The sequence below is a fragment of the Mustela nigripes genome, chromosome 16 (assembly GCF_022355385.1).
Source record: "Mustela nigripes isolate SB6536 chromosome 16, MUSNIG.SB6536, whole genome shotgun sequence".
NCBI classification, from domain to species: Eukaryota; Metazoa; Chordata; class Mammalia; order Carnivora; family Mustelidae; genus Mustela; species Mustela nigripes.
This window is the reverse complement of record NC_081572.1, coordinates 35,395,882-35,414,711: the sequence shown is the minus strand read 5'-3', so window position 1 is coordinate 35,414,711 and position 18,830 is coordinate 35,395,882. Positions and strand designations below refer to the sequence as shown.

Genomic DNA, 18,830 nt, shown 5'->3' with positions numbered 1-18,830 from the left:
TTCATTATAAAAATATCGCTCTAAGAGTTTTAAGAATAGAACATTATCAATTTAGTATTCCAAAAGGATAGCAGGATTAACCTACTTTAAAACACAAAATCCTACACAATCTTTAACAGTCTCAAGTGACCAGGTTTTATTTTATTTCCCTCTGCCCTAGTAACCAGTATCTTCTGCAGTAGATCATTTTCCAATATCAAGAGTAAAGAACAGTAAAGAACCAAATGAAAACAATGCTACAAATCTTTAGGACTTTTCCTTAACAGTATTCTACACGTTCTGTTATTCTACAGTATGGCACTTGAAAAGCTCCTTTGGGGAGCTTTTTCAAATCCTACTTAAATGATAAGCAAGAAAGGGCTCTCCCTGGTATTCTAGACTGCTGGAAGAAGTCTGTCCACTTCTGGGCAGGGACTAATAGCTACAAAGCCAACCAAAATTTCTTATAATTTCAGTTTAATATGATCTGAGGAAGCATTAATAATTCAGTATTAGTAGTTGACAGGCTACATAGAACATACTTTTGGCAGAATCTGAACTGATAATGAAGTAGTTTTTATAATATGCATCTTGTTTGCCAAGATAACAAGTGAGTTTGTGAAAATTTACAAATTAATAACATCTTACACACAAACATACAAAAACACTTATTTATTTACATTTTAATTATTCTTATCTTTGAACTTCTTAACTTCAGTGGCAACTGCCAAACAATAGATGGAACTCCACGTGCAAGAATTTACCTTGAAGAGATCACACACGTTTGGAAAAAACCCTGAGATCAAGACCTGAGCTGAGATTAAGAGTCGAACGCTTAACCGACTGAGCTACCCAGGCACTCCAAAGATATTTTTATATAAACAGTATGACTTACACATCATAAAAGCATTCATTTTTAACCTTGCCATGGCAAAATATTTAGTATTCTCTCTACCTGAAAACACCATTTTAAATGTTTTTTGCAGCATTTTTTCCTGAAATTAGGCAAATGTGTCATATTTAGAGATGAAAAAATTCTATCAAGCCAGCAAATGCAGCTCTGATCTAGTAAAATCACTTTAATATTTGTCTGACATAAATGTAAAAAAACATGATCTTGGGACGCCTGGGTGGCTCAGTTGGTTAAGCAGCTGCCTTCGGCTCAGGTCATGATCCCAGCATCCTGGGATCGAGTCCCACATCGGGCTCCTTGCTCCATAGGGAGCCTGCTTCTCCCTCTGCCTCTGCCTGTGCTCGCTCTCTCTCTCTCTGACAAATAAATAAATAAAATCTTAAAAAAAAAAAAATCATCTTGTGTGAGGTTCTGAAAATGCTCTTAATGATGATGATGATATTAGCAATGATCAACATTTACTGACCACTTACTGTAAATCAGATGCTGTGTTAATCATATGTATTATTTAATTATCAAAACAAGTAGATACTTTTACCTCCCTTTTCAGTAGGTACTGTTAGCTCCATTTTACAGAGGAGGAAGAAACTAAGATTTAGAGATTGGAACACTGGTAATCCAAATTTAGGCAGACTCTAAAACATCAAACTATATATATGTCAAAAACGATTATCACAGTGTTTTCCCAGATATATTCCCAGATATATAATATTAAGCTAGAGCTGGAAAGTCCCAGAAATTAAGCAACTATTTGAAGGATTACCCCACCTCCCAATAAATAAAGTATATATGTTTACATATCTCTATATATTTATATTTATATATTTATATATGTATTTGTATTTATACATCTAGGAGTTCTGATGCCAAATACAAGTAGGAACCTTTTGGAGCCAACAAACTCAAAGCCCAAATTCCTGATTCTGACTTGAACACAATTCTTAATAAACATAATTATTAATAAGTCACAATCAACATCAAAATTATAGACTAAGGCTTTATAGCAGACTTCTACTCTCTTTGGAAGTGATCTAAGTTACTGTATCTCATTTACGCCAACTTTTCTGGTATAAAAAAATTCTATCTTGGACATTATATGATGGAGAGTGCTCCCTGATCTACAAAAGGAACCTTATTACGAAGCATTTTACTGCACTGATAATGCAAAGAGTATTCAGGGTATGCGTCCTGTTGCTTACGGTATAAGCCCAACAGTATAATGGTATAGTTAACTCGCTAATGTTTTGTTGTTATATTCTTCAAGTCTTTTAAATTACTTTAGAGCATTTTATTTATGCTCTGAATGACTCATCCTAGTAATGGTGTCAATCAGAATTCACTTGCTTGCATTCCTGTTATGATCATTTTTGTGTCCTTCTTTCAAGAAGACGAAACACAAAAATCCACCAACAACTATGGGATGAACCAATCCCTAACTGGATGCCTGTGTGGTTAATGAAAATAACAGTCTCAGAAGTAATCACTGCACCACTTCCCCTATGTTCACTGAACTTTTTGGCACTGGCTTTCAGACTTCTGCTCCAGCCTAAGCCCTATATTATTCTAAAGTCTATGTTTATATGGATGGCTTATTTAATAGCCTAGCCTAATAATTCCTTGACTTAAGTCTAGTGACTATTTCCTTCACCCCAGGTAAGACACCCATTTCCACAGGCACATCACTATAGAGCTGATACTAATAAAGTGCTTGGTTAATGTATGAATAAATGAATGAATAAGTGATTAAATATAAAGGAACCTAAATTTTGTTCAACTAATTTACAGGTACTGAGCACTCTGCTATCATAAGAAAGTACTAATTTGTGGATAGTGGGATTCAATATAGCAAAGTAATGGAAGACCCAAAGTAGGACTGTTCCTTATATAAAGCTCCATTGGTTATACTTACGGGTCTAGGTAGAGCCAGGTTTGCTCCATACCAGTGATAAAGTGCTCTCCACACAGGTTCTGGGACCATTTCATAATCTCTTCCGTGGATCAGCTGTGGGGTTCGTTTTAATCGTCCTCCTTCTAGTGTTAGTGATGTAGCCTTAGAAAGAATGGAATACAAATGTTGTTTTTTAATATTTCTAGTATTACAGTCTCTTGTGTTTTAACAAAATCTAGATACAGGAGAACAAACACATATGTCACTACTCAGTTTCACGTTACTGGAAAATCATTTTCTAAAAGAGATTTTTATTTTTAACTTCCAAAGTAAATTATTTAAGAAAGAGAAATCAAGGCAAATCATTTGAAAAAATCATTGGAGCATTTGGAAATAAGACTGGTTTTCACAAATTTCTTTCAAACAACAGAAAATATTACTTTGGAAAAAAAAATTCCACATACACATAAAAACTACATTTTCCCAGTAGCTGTCCTAAGTAAGACTATTTCTAAGGATTACTACACTGCTTCTGTGCAATTACTAAATCATAAAATATCCTCATGGAAATATACTATGCAGAGTCACCCACCTACAACAGGTTAATTTAACGAACCGTGAATGTACAAATGTCTTGCTATATGTTAAAACCTCTAGAATGAAACTTACTTGCCACCTGAAAGGGAATTATTTTAAGTAGATGTCATATCACCTACCTTTACAGGTTCTTGAGTTACTAGTGGCTGGTTATCAATAGCCCCTGGTTTCTGAGGATTGAGATGCAACAAAATATTCCCATTGGCTCCTAGCAAACACTGGTTGTTATTGTCAGAAGTGTTATGTTGTCGAGCAAAGCACATATCTGCCCCTGGTGTGGCAGAATACAGAAAGCCTGTAAGGGAAAAGAGGATGGAATCTCTTTATTTGTAGTTATTATAGGTGGAAAAAAAGCTTTAAAAACTGTTACCAAATTACCAAATGAAGCCCCTGACTGGCACAGTTACGGGTAAGTGCCCAACTCTTGATTTCAGCTCAGGTCATGATCTCACGGTCATGAGATCCAGCCCATGTGAGGCTCTATACTCAGCATGGAGTCTGCTTGGGATTCTCTCTCCCCCTCTGGCTCCCACTCCCTTCACCCTGATTCACATGCTCTCTCTCTAAAATAAATAAACACAAATCTAAAAAACCACAACAAAAAACAAAAACCACGACCAAACTGTGGCCAAATGAACATGTGGCCAGCCTCCTAAAATATCTAATAACTCACAATAATTATACACCTTTTAATAGAAAAGGAAGATGTATGGCCAAACAGCTGGGCTCTCACAGAGTCACCCTTAATTCTTCTTTTTCCATCTGTAAACATATTCCAAATGTTCTTAAGAGACTGGTCATAAGAAGTCTCTAAACCAAAGGGAAGGAGCTAAAACAAGAACTCTTAACAGAAGAGTGCCAGGGAGGAGGAAACTTTCCTAGTAAATTTATTTCAAAGGAAGGCATGTCAGGTTGCAATAGAAAAATGCACACAGAAAAATGATTAATAATGACTTAAGAGTTGTGAAATTCAATGGTATTTTAAGGTATTTCAACTCTGGGGGCACCTGGATGGTTCAGTGGGTTAAGCCTCTGCCTTCAGCTCAGGTCATGTTCTCAGGGTCCTGAGATTGAGCCCTGCACTGGGCTCTCTGCTCAGCAGGGAGCCTGCTTCCCATCCCCCTTCTCTGCCTATTTGTGATCTCTGTCAAATAAATAAATAAAATCTTAAAAAAAAAAAAAGGTATTTCAACTCTGAACAACAGACTAATAACCATTCTAGCCATCAATCGGGCAAACATTCTAGCCATCAGCCACTTTAAACCTTTTGTTTGGGGCACTGCTCAGACTATGGATAGCAGGACCTTAGAGAGGGTTAAAAATAATCTTGGTGTTAAAAAATAATCTTGGCGTTAAAGCTCATCAGAGACAGAACTTCTAGGAGTGCTAAATGGGGAAGGGGTGCCTGGGTGGCTCAGAGGGTTAAGCCTCTGCCTTCGGCTCAGGTCTTGATTTCAGGGTCCTGGGATCGAGCCCCATATCAGGCTCTCTGTTCAGCAGGAAGCCTGCTGCTCTGCCTACTTGTGATCTCTCTGTCAAACATAAATTTTTAAAAAATCTTAAAAAAAAAAATCAGATGGGGAAGAAGGAGAAGTAGATTTTACAAAGAACTTTGTAGAGAAGAGGCTAGCTCTGTCCGATTTGCTGGATCTCAGAGATGAAGTAAGAGTAAACTTGAGAGTACTGCCACTGTTTTCAGCAGAGGGATCAGCTCAACTCAGCTATGCCACAAAAACATCAAAGCATTTTCCCCAAATGTGTAGAAACACTGAGTTTTAGGTATGACTAAAGGACTGCAAAGGATTATGGGATACATTTTGACTTTTTCTCAATAGTTTCACAAAATAATCCCCTAATTCCAGCCTGAAATGTCTGCAGAATCTAATATGAGGGTGCACTTAACCCAGTGAAGGCAGAGAGTCTTGGAGATGGAATTTCAGATTTTCTCAAAAACTGTCCTTCCAAATGATTGACAAAATAATTAAATAGTGATATGGAGAGAAGTAGCTTTAATCAATGAAAATAGTGAAACTATATACACACACACACACACATATATATATATATGTGTATATATATATATTTAAATATTTAAGTAGGCTCATGCCCAACCTGGGCCTTGAACCACAACCCTAAGATCAAGAGTTGCATGCTCTACTGACAGAATCAGCCAGGTACCCAAACAGCGAACATATTTTCAAATTGAGAGATTCATGAAATAGAATACAGAAGAGTTTCTCTTTGTAAAGTTACTAATATATTCAAGAATTTTATAACTGACCATTTCATTCAAAACTTATTTCTGTGAACAGACGTCTGGTTATATCCTACGAAGCACATTCTCTGACAAAGTATACTCTTTTAAGATGTGACCTTGAATAAACTTTATGGGAAGCAAGCCATCTTACCACTGCCAGCAGTTTCTGAGGCTTCAGATGCAGAAGAAATGTTGTCTGAAAACTTCTCTTCTGTGGTATTCACATAGCTGAGGCTGCCTCCTCCGATTCTATCTTCACTCTGCTCTATACAATGTACTGCTGTTCCAAATGAATATTTCCCTCCATTCAGAACAGATGATGGCTCAATTACAACAGGGCTGGCATCCTAAAAAATCATGAGGTCAGAAATTAAAAGGTACAATTTAATAATCCAAGCACTAAGCAGGTTTCAAAAATGAATCTCTAAATTATCTATTGCTTTTAATCCTCCTGTAGTTAGCTACTGCCAATTAAGAACATTTTAATCTGTAACTAAATTTCAGTTTTTTCAAAGGGGATGTGTGTGTGTAAATAAAATTGATAAAGCAGACTGGGGACACATACCACAAAGGACTCTGTGACACAAAGGGAGTGAGTGATGTATGTACGTATGTGTGTTTATTTTATTTAAATATCTTTTTTAAAGATTTTATTTATTTATTTGACAGAGAGCACAAGTAGGCAAAATGGAAGGCAAAGGGAGAGAGAGAAGCAGGCTCCCCGCTGAGCAGGGAGCCCCACGGGAGCCCCATGCTGGGCTCAATTCCAGGACCCTGGGATCATGACCTGAGCTGAAGACAAGACAGTCAACTTACTGAGTCACCCAGGTGCCCCTGTTTATTTATTATCTTCTAAAGTAAGTACTATGCTCAATGTGGACCTTAAAAGCGTGACCCTGAGATCAAGAATTGCACGCTCTGGGGCACCTGGGAGGCTCAGTTGTTTAGCGTCTGCCTTCAGCTCAGGTCATGACTCCAGGGTCCTGGGATCCAGCCCAGCATATGGCTTCCTACTTGGTAGGAAGCCAGCGTCTCCCTCTTCCACTCCCCCTGCTTGTGTTCCCTTTCTCGCTGTCTCTCTCTGTCAAATAAACAGAAAATATTTGGGGTAGGGTGGGGAAAAGAAGGTCCTTCTTACTCATGGGAGGGTCAGCTTTTCTTTTTAAAGATTTTATTTATTTGACGGACAGAGATGACAAGTAGGCAGAGAGGCAGGCAGAGAGAGAGGAAGGGAAGTAGGCTCCCTTTGGAGCAGAGAGCCGATTCGGGGCTCGATCCCAGCACCCTGAGATCATGACCTGAGCCAAAGGCAGAGGTTTTAACCCACTGAGCCACCCAGGCACCCCAAGGGGGTCAGCCTTTTTTTAAAAAAAAAAAAAAAAAAGTAGGGGGCATTGCATGCTCTACCCACTGAGCCAGCCAGCCAGTCGGCCAGGTGCCCCTGACACAAACTAATTTAGGCCTTTATTCTGTTGAAAACTGAAAATTATGGAAGGTTTCTTTTAATGTTTAAAAAATTAAATAACATTTATTCTTTTTATTATTACAGATTACACTGTCACTGCAAGAACTACAGAAGAATATCATAAATATGCTAAATGATCCCAGCATTTAGCATTAACTACAGTTGGTACTGTGGTGTGTTTCCTTTATTTTTTCATGACTGAAAACACACACACACATGTAAAAAAATAAATAGTGTGGAATATATAGTTAGAACTAAGGGCAGTGCTCTGATTTACCAGCTATGTGACCTTTCAGGATAACTTTTTTTAAAGTAGGCTCCACTCCCAGCATGGAGTCAAACACAGGGCTTGAACACACGACCCTCAGATCAAGACCTGAGCCCAGATCAAGAGTCAGATACTTCAATGACTCCTGACCCACCCAGGTACCCCCACAATAAGTAAATTTCTAAGCCTTGGATTCTTCATGGGTAAAAATCAGGGTAATGTTAGTATCTATCTCAGAGTTACTGTAAAGATTACTTAAGCGACACATGTAAAGTGCCTAGTGTTTAGTAAATATGAACCATCATTCTGGTTGCTATAAAACTGGTATTACATTTTAAACACAGCATAGAGTTTTCTTTTTCTTTCACTCAACATTATATCCACAGGATTTTTCTGTGAAAGGTTTTCAAATGGAGCAGTATAATCCATTTTTTGCTTTAATAAGTACTCTACAGAAAGGACCAGAGGCAGAAATGGAAACCTGAGACACATGCTAGAGGGCTCCTATACTGGGGCACCTGGGTGGCTCAGTCACAGCTCTTGATGTCAGCTCAGGTCATGATCAGGCGCTATGATGAGCTCCTTCTTCAATGGGGAGTCTACTTGAGATTCTCTCTACCCCTCTCCCCTTCCTGCACGGTCTCTCTCTCTCTCTCTCTCTCTCAAATAAATATAAGTAAATCTTAAAAAAAAAAAAATAAAGCTCCTATAATAATTCAAGGCAAGAGACTGTAAGGTAATAAACCATAAAGATAGATCCAGAAGTAAGGAGATGGAGAGAAGAACATGGACTAAGAATATGTAAGAGGTGAAAAAATTTGACAACTAATTGTGTATAAAAAAGAGGCAAAGATAATTCCAAGGTAGAACCTGAGGTACTGGCATAGAAGACTAGACGGGAGTTGACACCTTTATAAGATAAAGTTTATGAGTTAATGGGATCATCTGGGGAAATGAGCTTATTTTGGGATATTCTTTTTGAGTTACCTGGGACACTTGAGTCTTGTGCTCAGGACAGAAAAAGAGGTAGAATATAAAAATCTGAAGGTCAAGAGCCTTCCTGAAGCCTAAGAACATGGTGTATGTAAAATAAGGGGAGAATAATATTTATAAAACCTGTAATGTAAGAATCTAGAGACTGGGGGGCGCCTGGGTGGCTCAGTAGGTTAACGCCTCTGCCTTCAGCTCAGGTCATGATCCCAGAGTCCTGGGAATCTCTGCTCCGCGGGGAGCCTGCTTCCTCCTTTCTCTCTCTGCCTGCTTGTGATTTCGGTCTGTCAAATAATTAAAAAAAAAAAAAAGAATCTAGAGACTGAATGATGAAAGAAAAATCAAGAGATTGTTTAGTACCAGAAGCTGAGATGACTAGCACAGAATTATTTTCTACTAAGTTTAGTGACAGAAAACATAAAGATAAGACTCTGAGAATGTATATCTATGAATGTCTTTAGAAGATCAGGACATTTGCAACTGAGAGGGTAAAGAGACTAAAGGGATTTACCAGTGAAACAAGGTCCAAAAGGCAATAGCATGGGTAGAAGAACTCAAGTGGCATTCAACAAACACTGACATGCATTTTATGGAAAAAACTGATTGCTGGAGGTACTGCTTATAAAACAAATGACCCAACCCAAGAAAAATATCCAATTTAAAAGACAAGCTCCAAGTAACACCATAGCAATAGCACAGTGGGACCTTTAGTTTCTTTTAATGCAATTAGAACATCCCTAATTTTAGCCCAGAGAGACACTGGATCAACATTTTATTAGATGCGTTCTCCTGTATCATCTATAAGTCAGGTGAATACTATTAATTCATAGATCCTTCAGAAGCCAGCTCTGAAAAAAATTCAATGCCTTTAACTGAAAGAGTGGCAAGAAGAATGAGAATAAAACCTAGGTTCCTTTCTACAAACCAATTCACTTTTGGGATTAAGTTTTTTAAAATAGCAATTGTTAAAACTGCAAACAATTCAAAAGCATGTAGATTCTTTACTACAGATCCTAATGTTGGCATCTTCTGTCAATTAATACGTTTCCTAAAGTGTAGGAAAGGTACCAGATTATTTTGGGTATTAATAACTAGTTTGCAGTGAAAAAGTTATTCCCTATTCAATTCTCTCTCAATCCTCTAATTACTTCAAGGAAACGGTCCCCGTTTGGTACTGATGTGCTAATCTTTTTTTCCTAATGTGCTAATCTAATACTTGATCTGCTAATGTAACACCTGATAATTTCTCTTTTTAACAGAGAACAGACCTTAATACAACACTGTTTAGCTGGAATTTGATATTATATCTTATTTTCACTGAATTTATTTTTATTTTGACCTTCTATTTCTGGAGTGTGACACTGATTTTCTATTTAAGATGCTGGTATCAAGAGTTCACTTTAAAAAAGACATTTATTTACATAAAAATGATAAAGTTATTTAAATAAACACATTAAGCACATAACTATATGGCAAAATATGATGGCCATAGTACACAAATGACTAAAAACTGGGAATCTACGTTAAATATGGATTTGGGGCCATTGGGATTTTATTTCATATTTTATTTCCCTACATGAAACTATTCTTATTTCTTATTCTGAACAGTTTAGTCCTTAGGATGAAATCTATAGATATTATTGGTAAGAAAATGGGGTGGTAAAAATATTACCAGGCATTAAATCTGTTAAGTTTTACAATAATTCAGCAATAGAATAATTGTAATAAGTAAGCTCTATGCCCAACATGCGGCCTGAACTCATAACCTGTCAAGAATCACATGTTCTACCGAAAGAGCCAACGAGGCGCCTCCCACCATCAGTATTTTAAATTAGACTATCCACCAAAGAAGTCAAATTGTATGTACAACAAAACAAAAATGACCTATGGCCAAAGAATTAGAAATGTAAACTAGGTTTGAGTAGTTTATATTATTAATCCTATGTTTGGCCTTTTGTGTGTGGATTTCATGGCAATTTCTTAAAGATAATATTCATCTTCTCAAACACAATATTGATCTTCTCACAGCTTTTCTGATGTTGAGTCCATACCAACGGAAATGGATTTAAGTTTCAAAATTTTTCGTAAATAAGATGACTTATTTATATTAATTAAATGTTGCCACCCCCGTTATACTTTCTGATTTATTTGGTCTGGAGAGGAACAGAGGCATTTTATTTCTCTTTTTGTAAAGGCCTTTATGTGATCCTACTATGTAGTCAAAACTGATAACCACTGCCCCAGTGAGGATTATAGGCTCATACTTTTGTTTTTATAAATGTGTTCCCAATGCTGAGAGTAGAGGAGTAACTGATTTCTTACTAAGTGTACTACTTCCTCTGGAACTTGCTTTTTAGAAAGATTCAGATTTTTAATGAACTTTTGGGTCATTTGCTTCTTTCCTATAAAGATGGAGTAAAACTAGTAAGATAGTCATTTTGAAAGAACAACTTAAAAAATTTAAGTCTTCTCTCAGGTTACTTCATTATCCTCCAGAAAAATCTTTTATTTTTGCCACAAGTGTTTCTGAACTTAAATGATGTCCATGTAACTATCATGTGGACTTGATAGGCAACTCTTTTTAAAATTTATACTCATTTCTCTATTCCATTTATTTTAAGTTTGTTTATGCACTATAACTCACTTTTTGAAAATATGTAGTAATTGGGGCGCCTGGATGGCTCGGTGGGTTGAGCCTCTGCCTTCGGCTCAGGTCATGATCTCAGGGTCCTGGGATAGAGCCCTGCATCAGGCTCTCTGCTCTGCGGGGAGCCTGCTTCCCCCTCTCTCTCTGCCTGCTTCTCTGCCTACTTGTGATCTCTCTCTGTCATATAAATATAAAATCTTTAAAAAAAATAAAAATAAATAAAAATTTTAAAAAGTAGTAATATACTTTGAGGAAGACTGGCTCTCCTTTAATTATATCTGAGAAAAAAAATTCCTTTAAGCTTTCCTCTGAGTTTGATATTTAGCAGAATTTCAAAGAGAAACATTTGGTATTGTATTTTAAATCTTTAAAAAAGATTAATTTATTTGAGAGAGAGAGAAAGAGAGAGCTGCACAAGCAGGGGAGAAGGAAAGGAGCAGAAGGAGACGGAGAAGCAGACTCCAGCTGAGCAGGGAGTCCAACCCGCTGGATCCCAGGACCCTGGATTATGACCTGAGCTGAGGGCAGACACTTAACCTAAGACTGAGCCACCCAGGCCCCCAGGGTTTGGAAATCTTATATATAGCTTATATTTCTAAAGAAAACTTACATGAAACTATTCTTTTTTTTTTTTTTAAAGATTTTATTTATTTATTTGACAGAGTGGTCACAAGTAGGCAGAGAGGCAGGCAGAGAGAGAGGGGGAAGTAGGCTCCCTGCTAAACAGAGAGCCAGATGCAGGGCTCCAATCCCAGGACCCTGAGATCATGACCAGAGCCGAAGGCAGAGGCTTGACCCACTGAGCCACCCAGGTACCCCTACATGAAACTATTCTTATTTCTTATTCTGAACAGTTTAGTCCTTAGGATGAAATCTATAGATATTATTGGTAAGAAAATGGGGTGGTAAAAATATTACCAGGCATTAAATCTGTTAAGTTTTACAAAAATTCAGCAATAGAATAATTGTAATAGCTTATCAGAGACTGCAGTCTTTGTCACCAGTGACTTCACACTATACCATATGCTTTTAACATGGTGCAGTGAATGATAACCTTTTTAGATAGAGAATAAAGGCTTTTCTTCACTTATTTTCCAATGTTCCAACTAGAGTGGTCTATCTTCTCATTGACTGGCTTGTTTTTCTATTCCAGGAATCTACTGCTCTCAGTGTTGGGCAGTGTCTGAAACTGCCACCATTACTCAGGTTCTTTCTTCTTCCCCCTTCTCTGTCCCATTTTTTAGGTCATTGCTTCCACCCTTGTCTTTCAGTGAAATTATCAACATTTTCAGTTGACTCATCTTATGACTACTTTCCTTCTACATCTTAAACAAATCAATAAAGGTCATATACATAGTCACTGACTCTGAGTGTTATTTCCAGTTGCTCTGGGAAAATTTTTCCCCTTAAATTTCAAAGGATCTTGTTTTGTTTTTACTGACTTCTGGCTCTGGAACTCTTAGCAACTACCCTGTGTTTTCAGAAGACAGGTCTCTAGGTAGATAAAGATTCACCAATGGTGAAAAACTTCATCCTCCTCTGAGCTCTGAGTCACTGACTCCCAAAAGGGATATGTGGCACTTTAAGAGAAGATAATTCTACTTTAAGCATGTCATGATTTCTTTTGAGTTGTGTCAGAATTTAATGGTATTCCAAAATAAGGGTCAGGATTCACTTTCTTCTCTATCAATGATGATGCTACTTTCTTCTACATATATGTATACTATAACTATTCATGAACCTAACTACTAGTTATGTCAATATTATATTTCCTTAGTCTGCAATGCTGGTTTTTGAAAAATGGAAGGTAGTATGAGTAATGGAAAAAGTACTAAGATAGGAGTCAAGAGACCTGAAACTCTAGAAAATCTAGATCAGGAATAAAATATTTGCCCAATACAACTCTGTGCAATTATAAAACCTAAAGGGCCCTCAGAAGCTTTGCAAGTTTAGAAAAGAGAAGTGCTTAAAGTGCTTTCTAACTCCAAAGTCACATACCAACCAATAATACATAATGAATAGTAAAATCTGTACATGAGTAGTAAGAGCTGCTCTCTCAGCTCTCAAACAGGAGGGAAAGACAAGAATATATACTACAATGATGACAGAAAAGATTTCACCATTTCTCCCAGTTTACATTTGTACAAAAGGAGATTTCACACAGTAGAAAAAAAAAAACTTTGGCTCCATAAAGAAGAACAGATCCTATGAGCAGATCCAAAATTCAAACTCAAGTCAATCATTCATATCTGAGGCAAGGCAACTTCTGAGAAAGGACTGCTTATTTTTCCTGCTCCCTTAGTCTCTTTCTATTTAGACATGCTGCTGTCTGAAAGATACAGTCTGCCCTCTAGACAATTAGTAATTCACATCAGCAAATACACCATTTTATGAAGAGACATTAAATAAAGCTAACGGATTTCTTATTAGGTGGGCAGACTAAGCCCAGAGGAAATTATCCAACACACTGGAAATATCGATTATTTTTCTTAAACAAAGCGCTTGCCAAAATTGCCATATATACTGGAAAGGCAAATATAAATCACTAATTACTACTGCCACTGCTGCTGAAATCACTGCTAGTATTACTACCATTATTTCCTCTAACTTTACATTGGGTCCTACCTGCCAGGCATGGGGCTGAGTGCTTCATCTATGTTAATTCATTTAATTCTCTGCAACAACCCTATTGAACAACCCTGTTGTTTGTATGAGAAAACGGAGGCACAGAAAGGGTAAGTAACTTGTTTAAGGTTATACCACAAGTAGCAGGACCAGGAGGACCCTAACACATGGGTCACTACTATTATCCTATAAAAGGATAATAGCTCACTACTATTATCCTGTACTGTTTTTTCAGACTATTAGCTAATACTTACTGAGTACTTACTATATGTCAGACACTGATCTAAAATGTTTAACATGTATCGACTCCTTTAATCTTTGTAACATCCTGTCATGGAGGTAACTGTTCTTTATTTTTTAATTTTTTTATTTTTTAAGATTTTTTATTTATTCATTTGACAGAGAGAAATTACAAGTACACTGAGAGGCAGGCAGAGAGAGAAGGAAGCAGGCTCCCTGCTGAGCAGAGAGCCCGATGCGAGACTCGATCCCAGGACCCTGAGATCATGACCTGAGCCGAAGGCAGCGGCTTAACCCACTGAGCCACCCAGGCGCCTGGTAACTGTTCTTTAATGTCATTTTACAGACATGGGCCAGAATGTCACTTTTTAAAAGGTGATATCTATTTATTTATTCATTCATTCATTCATTCATTCATTTATTTATTTATTGCATTTATTTATTTTTTTAAAAAGATTTTATTTATTTGAGAGCGAGAGCACATGAGCAGGACAGAGGGAGAAGGAGAAGCAGATGCCCTGCTGAGCTGGGAGCCTGACAAGGGGCTTGAGAGTCAGATACTTAACTGACTGAGCTACCCAGATGCCCCAGACCAACTTCATTTTAGAGTAAACTTTAAAAGTCTGCATTTAGCAGACACATACTGGAACGTAATACAGAATGCCGTAGGGGATAGAATACGACCCTTAAGTGTAATTTCCCCCTCCACATCTTTCTCTTGCAACCCTCCACTAATTCTTTTAATGCACAGAAGGGTTACACAGGTGAGGGCAAATCAGGTTTGTGTTTTCATCAGTGCACTTCTGTTTATAAGGGATGTGCTCCTGCGAACAAGACCATGTTCCTACAGGAAACAAAAAGTAATACTTCAAAACACAAAATGAGGTATCACTTTGAGTCCGCAGCCAGTAAAACATTAATAACCATTCATTTCAAGGCCAATCTAAGAACATAAAGGACAAAAAACATTTCAACATAGACTGTGATGCTTTACCCCATTTTCATTCTCTATTTACAATAACCATCATTATCTACCTAAAGGGTTTGAAGTCATTTGCCTACTTTTCTACTCCTTCAACAACACTGATTAATGTATTTTATATGTGAAAACAAAGTGTTAGCCCTGCAAAACAGAAAAAAGAACCAGGCATAATAATTAAGTAGATAATATAAACAATCTACCCATATTGTGATTAAAAAATAAGGATAGAAAAGGACATAGAGAAAAAAAATAAAAGTCAAAAAACCAGGTTAGTGATTATTTGGTAACTAACAATGAGTCTACATACCAACTGGCTGGCTCTCCAAGTATGGAGAAATTGGATTCCTGGAATTACTCTGAGTCTTTTAATTCTAAAGAAAAATCTATTCCATTTTAAGTACGATAAGACTATTCACTAATGACAGTTTCTCTTTGAACTCTTTATTTGGAACAATGGCAGATTCTCAATTAGAAACTGAGTTCTAATGTTAGTCCTGAAATTAACTTTTTAAATAGAAAATCAGCACTTCTTACCCAAGGGTCTTCAAGATTTTGATGAAAAAGGTGAACAAATGAAGGATAATGTAAATGATGTGGTTGAGACACCACTGGCTTAAAAGTCAATCCTTAGGTTTGATCCCAGAACTCTACCCTGTATTTAGGTTACCTTTAATCTCAGCCTCAGGTTCATCACAGGTAAAATATGTTAATACCACCTTCCTCCCAGAGATACTGTCAAGATTAACTGAGAAACGCAAGGTCATATGCATGCACCCCCATGTCCACTGTTACCTTCCTTGCAGAGCTGTTGAAAGGGAGGAAATTTATGTGGAAGTGTAAGAACAGAGCTTGGTCCGTATTTGTTTCCTTCCCCTTCAAATCCTTATCTACACCGAAGCATTTTATTACTGGCCAACAGTCACACAAAGTCTGATGGAACTGAAAATTCTATGTAATATGTAGATAAAGGGGAATCATACTCACATATTTCACATATTCTTTCCACTGCTGCCACCACTGCATGGAGATGATAAACCAGTTGTGTCCTGGTTGCAGACCATACCTGCTCTCTCGTTCTAACCACCCTCTGTACATACAAAAGAAATTCAGTACATTAAATGGCATATGAAACAGATGACCACACACGCATCCAGAAATTATTAAAAATTTTTACAAAGTAAAAACATGACACGGATATACTACATAGACTGCCATAGTTTCAATTGGTGAAACACTGGTAAGTCCATTTCAGGAGTCATAACAACACTATCAAGCTCCACACCCCGATGTTTTTAAAAATAGTTTTATGGAGGAATAATTTACATAACATAAAATTTACCTGAATTAAGAGTATAACTCAATGACTGTGGTAAATTTATAGACAACTATCACCATAATCCAACAATCCAATTCTAGAACATTTCCATTACCCCCCAAAGCTATCCTGTGTCCACTTTAGTCAATTCATGTTACACTCTCAGCCCAGGAAACCATTAGTCTATTTTCTGTCTCTTACAAATTTCCCTTTTCTGAACAATTCATATAAATGGAGTAATAGAACACATGGTCTTTTATATCTGGCCTCTTTGACTTACCAAGTTTTTGAGGTTCATCTACATTTTAGCAGATATCATTACTTTGTGTTTTGTTATTCCATTCCAAACACTATTTTTTAAAAAGATTTATTCACAGAGAGTGAGCGAGCGAGCACGAGTGGGGGGAGGGGCAGAAGGAGAGGTAGAGAGAGAATCTCAAGCAGATTCCCCACTGAGCACACAGCCTGACACAGGGCTCAATCCTAGGACTGTGAGATCATGACTGGAGCCAAAATCAAGAGTTGCCTGGCTGCTTCACTGACTGAGCCCCCCCAAATACTATTTATAATGCATCCCACAGGTATGTATACACCACATTTTGTTTATCCATCTAACATCTGATAAATTGAAATTGATAAGCTATTGTCCAAAGTGGCCATACCATTTAACATTTCTATCAGTAATGTATAATAGTTCTAGTTTTTTCACATTCTTGGCAACGTGTTTTACCATCTATCTTTTCTATCATAAATATTCAAGTGGGTATGAAGTTGCATCACATTGTGATTTTTAAAAGTTTTTACAGAGGAGAAATTCATAACATAAAGTGGTGGTTGTATATTTTGAATGAACCAATGCCACTGAATTGTTTGCTTGAAAATAGTCACGTCCATGTTATGTGTATTTCTCCAAAACATTCTCATACATCCCAATTGAGCAGTTACACATTAGGCAGTTATTTCCTATTACTACCTTTCCCTGGCCTTTGAGAATCACTTTCCTACATCTATTCATTTACCTATTCTGGATATTTCACATAAATGGAATCCTTCAATGTGTGACCTTTTGTATTTGGCCTCTTTCACTTGTGAGGTTCATCCATGTTGCTGCATGCATGACTACATGTACCATTCCTTTGTAAGGCTGAATAATATTCCATAGTATGGATATACGACATTTTGTTTATCCATTCATCCACTGATAGCTATGTGGACTGTTTCTACTTACTGGCTAATGTGTATAGTGTTGCTATGAACATCTGTGTACAAGCATTTGAGTTCCTGTTTTCGATGTTTGAGGTATATACCTAGAAGTGGAATTGCCAAGTTACATGGTGATCCTGTTGAGGAACTACCATATTTTTTGCAGAGCAGTTACACCATTTTACATTTCTTTTTTTTTTTTTTTAAGATTTTTTATTTATTTATATGATAGACAGAGATCACAAGTAGGCAGAGAGGCAGGCAGAGGGGGAGGGGAAGGCAGGCTCCCTGTGAGCAGAGAGCCTGATGCAGGGCTCGATCCCAGGACCCTGAAACCACGACCTGAGCCGAAGGCAGAGGCTCAACTCCCTGAGCCACCCAGGCGCCCCCCCCCCCATTTTACATTTCTAACAGTGATGTATCAGGGCCCTGATTTCTCCACATCCTCACAAATTTTATTTTCCATTTTAAAAATTATAAACATCTTAGTAAATGCAAAGTAGAAACATTGTGGTTTTGAGTTGCATTTCCTTAATGACTAATGATTTTGAGCATCTTTTTATGTGTCTAATGACCAGCTGTCTGTCGTATCTACACAAGTGTGTATTCAAGTCCCTTGCCCAATTTTTAGTTGAGTTTTCTTTTTGTTGGTGAGCTGTAGGAGTTCTGGATATATTCTAGTTACTTGACCTCTGGCAGATCTATGATTTACAAATACTATCTCCCATTTTGCAAGTTATCTTTTCACTTTCCTGACAATGTGTTTTGATAAAACTTTAATGAAGCTTTAATGAAGACAAATTTATCTTTTTTTCTTTGGTTGCTTATGCTGTTAGTGTCACATATAAGAATTTAACTTAAGGGCGCCTGGGTGGCTCAGTGGGTTAAGCCGCTGCCTTCAGCTCGGGTCATGATCTCAGGGTCCTGGGATCGAGTCCCGCATCGGGCTCTCTGCTCAGCAGGGAGCCTGCTTCCTCCTCTCTCTCTCTCTGCCTGCCTCTCTGCCTACTTGTGATCTCTCTCTGTCAAATAAATAAATAAAATCTTTAAAAAAAAAAAAAAAAAAGAATTTAACTTAAAATCCAAATCACTCTTGAAAAAATCTTTTCCCCGGATATAGAATAAAAGTACCATTCCGCTCACTTCTGGATTCCAAGATTTCTGATGAGAAACCTGCTGTTAATCTTATTGAGGATCTATTGCATGTGTAGCTTTTCTCTTGCTGCTCTTTAAAATTTTCTGTCCCCAGGCTTCTGACCATGATTATAATGGGTCTTGGTGTGAATCACTTAGTTTTATCCTTCTTGAAGTTCAGTGAGCTTTCTAAATGTTTAGGTTCACATCTTTTGTCAAATTTGAGGAGTCTGGCACCATTATTTCTTCAAATATTCTGTCCCTTTCCCTCCTCTCCTTCTGGGATTCCTATCATGTGTATGCTGGTAAGGCTGCTGCTATTTCACA

General features: G+C 37.3%; 1 protein-coding gene across 2 annotated transcripts in view; it reads right to left on the bottom strand.

The window, feature by feature from the left end:
* Positions 1-18,830, bottom strand: part of USP32 (ubiquitin specific peptidase 32) — a 221,581-nt gene that overhangs the window by 38,584 nt on the left and 164,167 nt on the right. For both annotated transcript variants that reach the window (XM_059380701.1, XM_059380702.1), the window contains exons 12-15: positions 15,836-15,938; positions 5,786-5,981; positions 3,497-3,672; positions 2,802-2,942 (exon numbers count right to left, since the gene is read on the bottom strand). In XM_059380701.1, the coding sequence (XP_059236684.1) occupies positions 2,802-2,942; positions 3,497-3,672; positions 5,786-5,981; positions 15,836-15,938 (616 nt within the window). The remainder of the gene's footprint in view (positions 1-2,801; positions 2,943-3,496; positions 3,673-5,785; positions 5,982-15,835; positions 15,939-18,830) is intronic.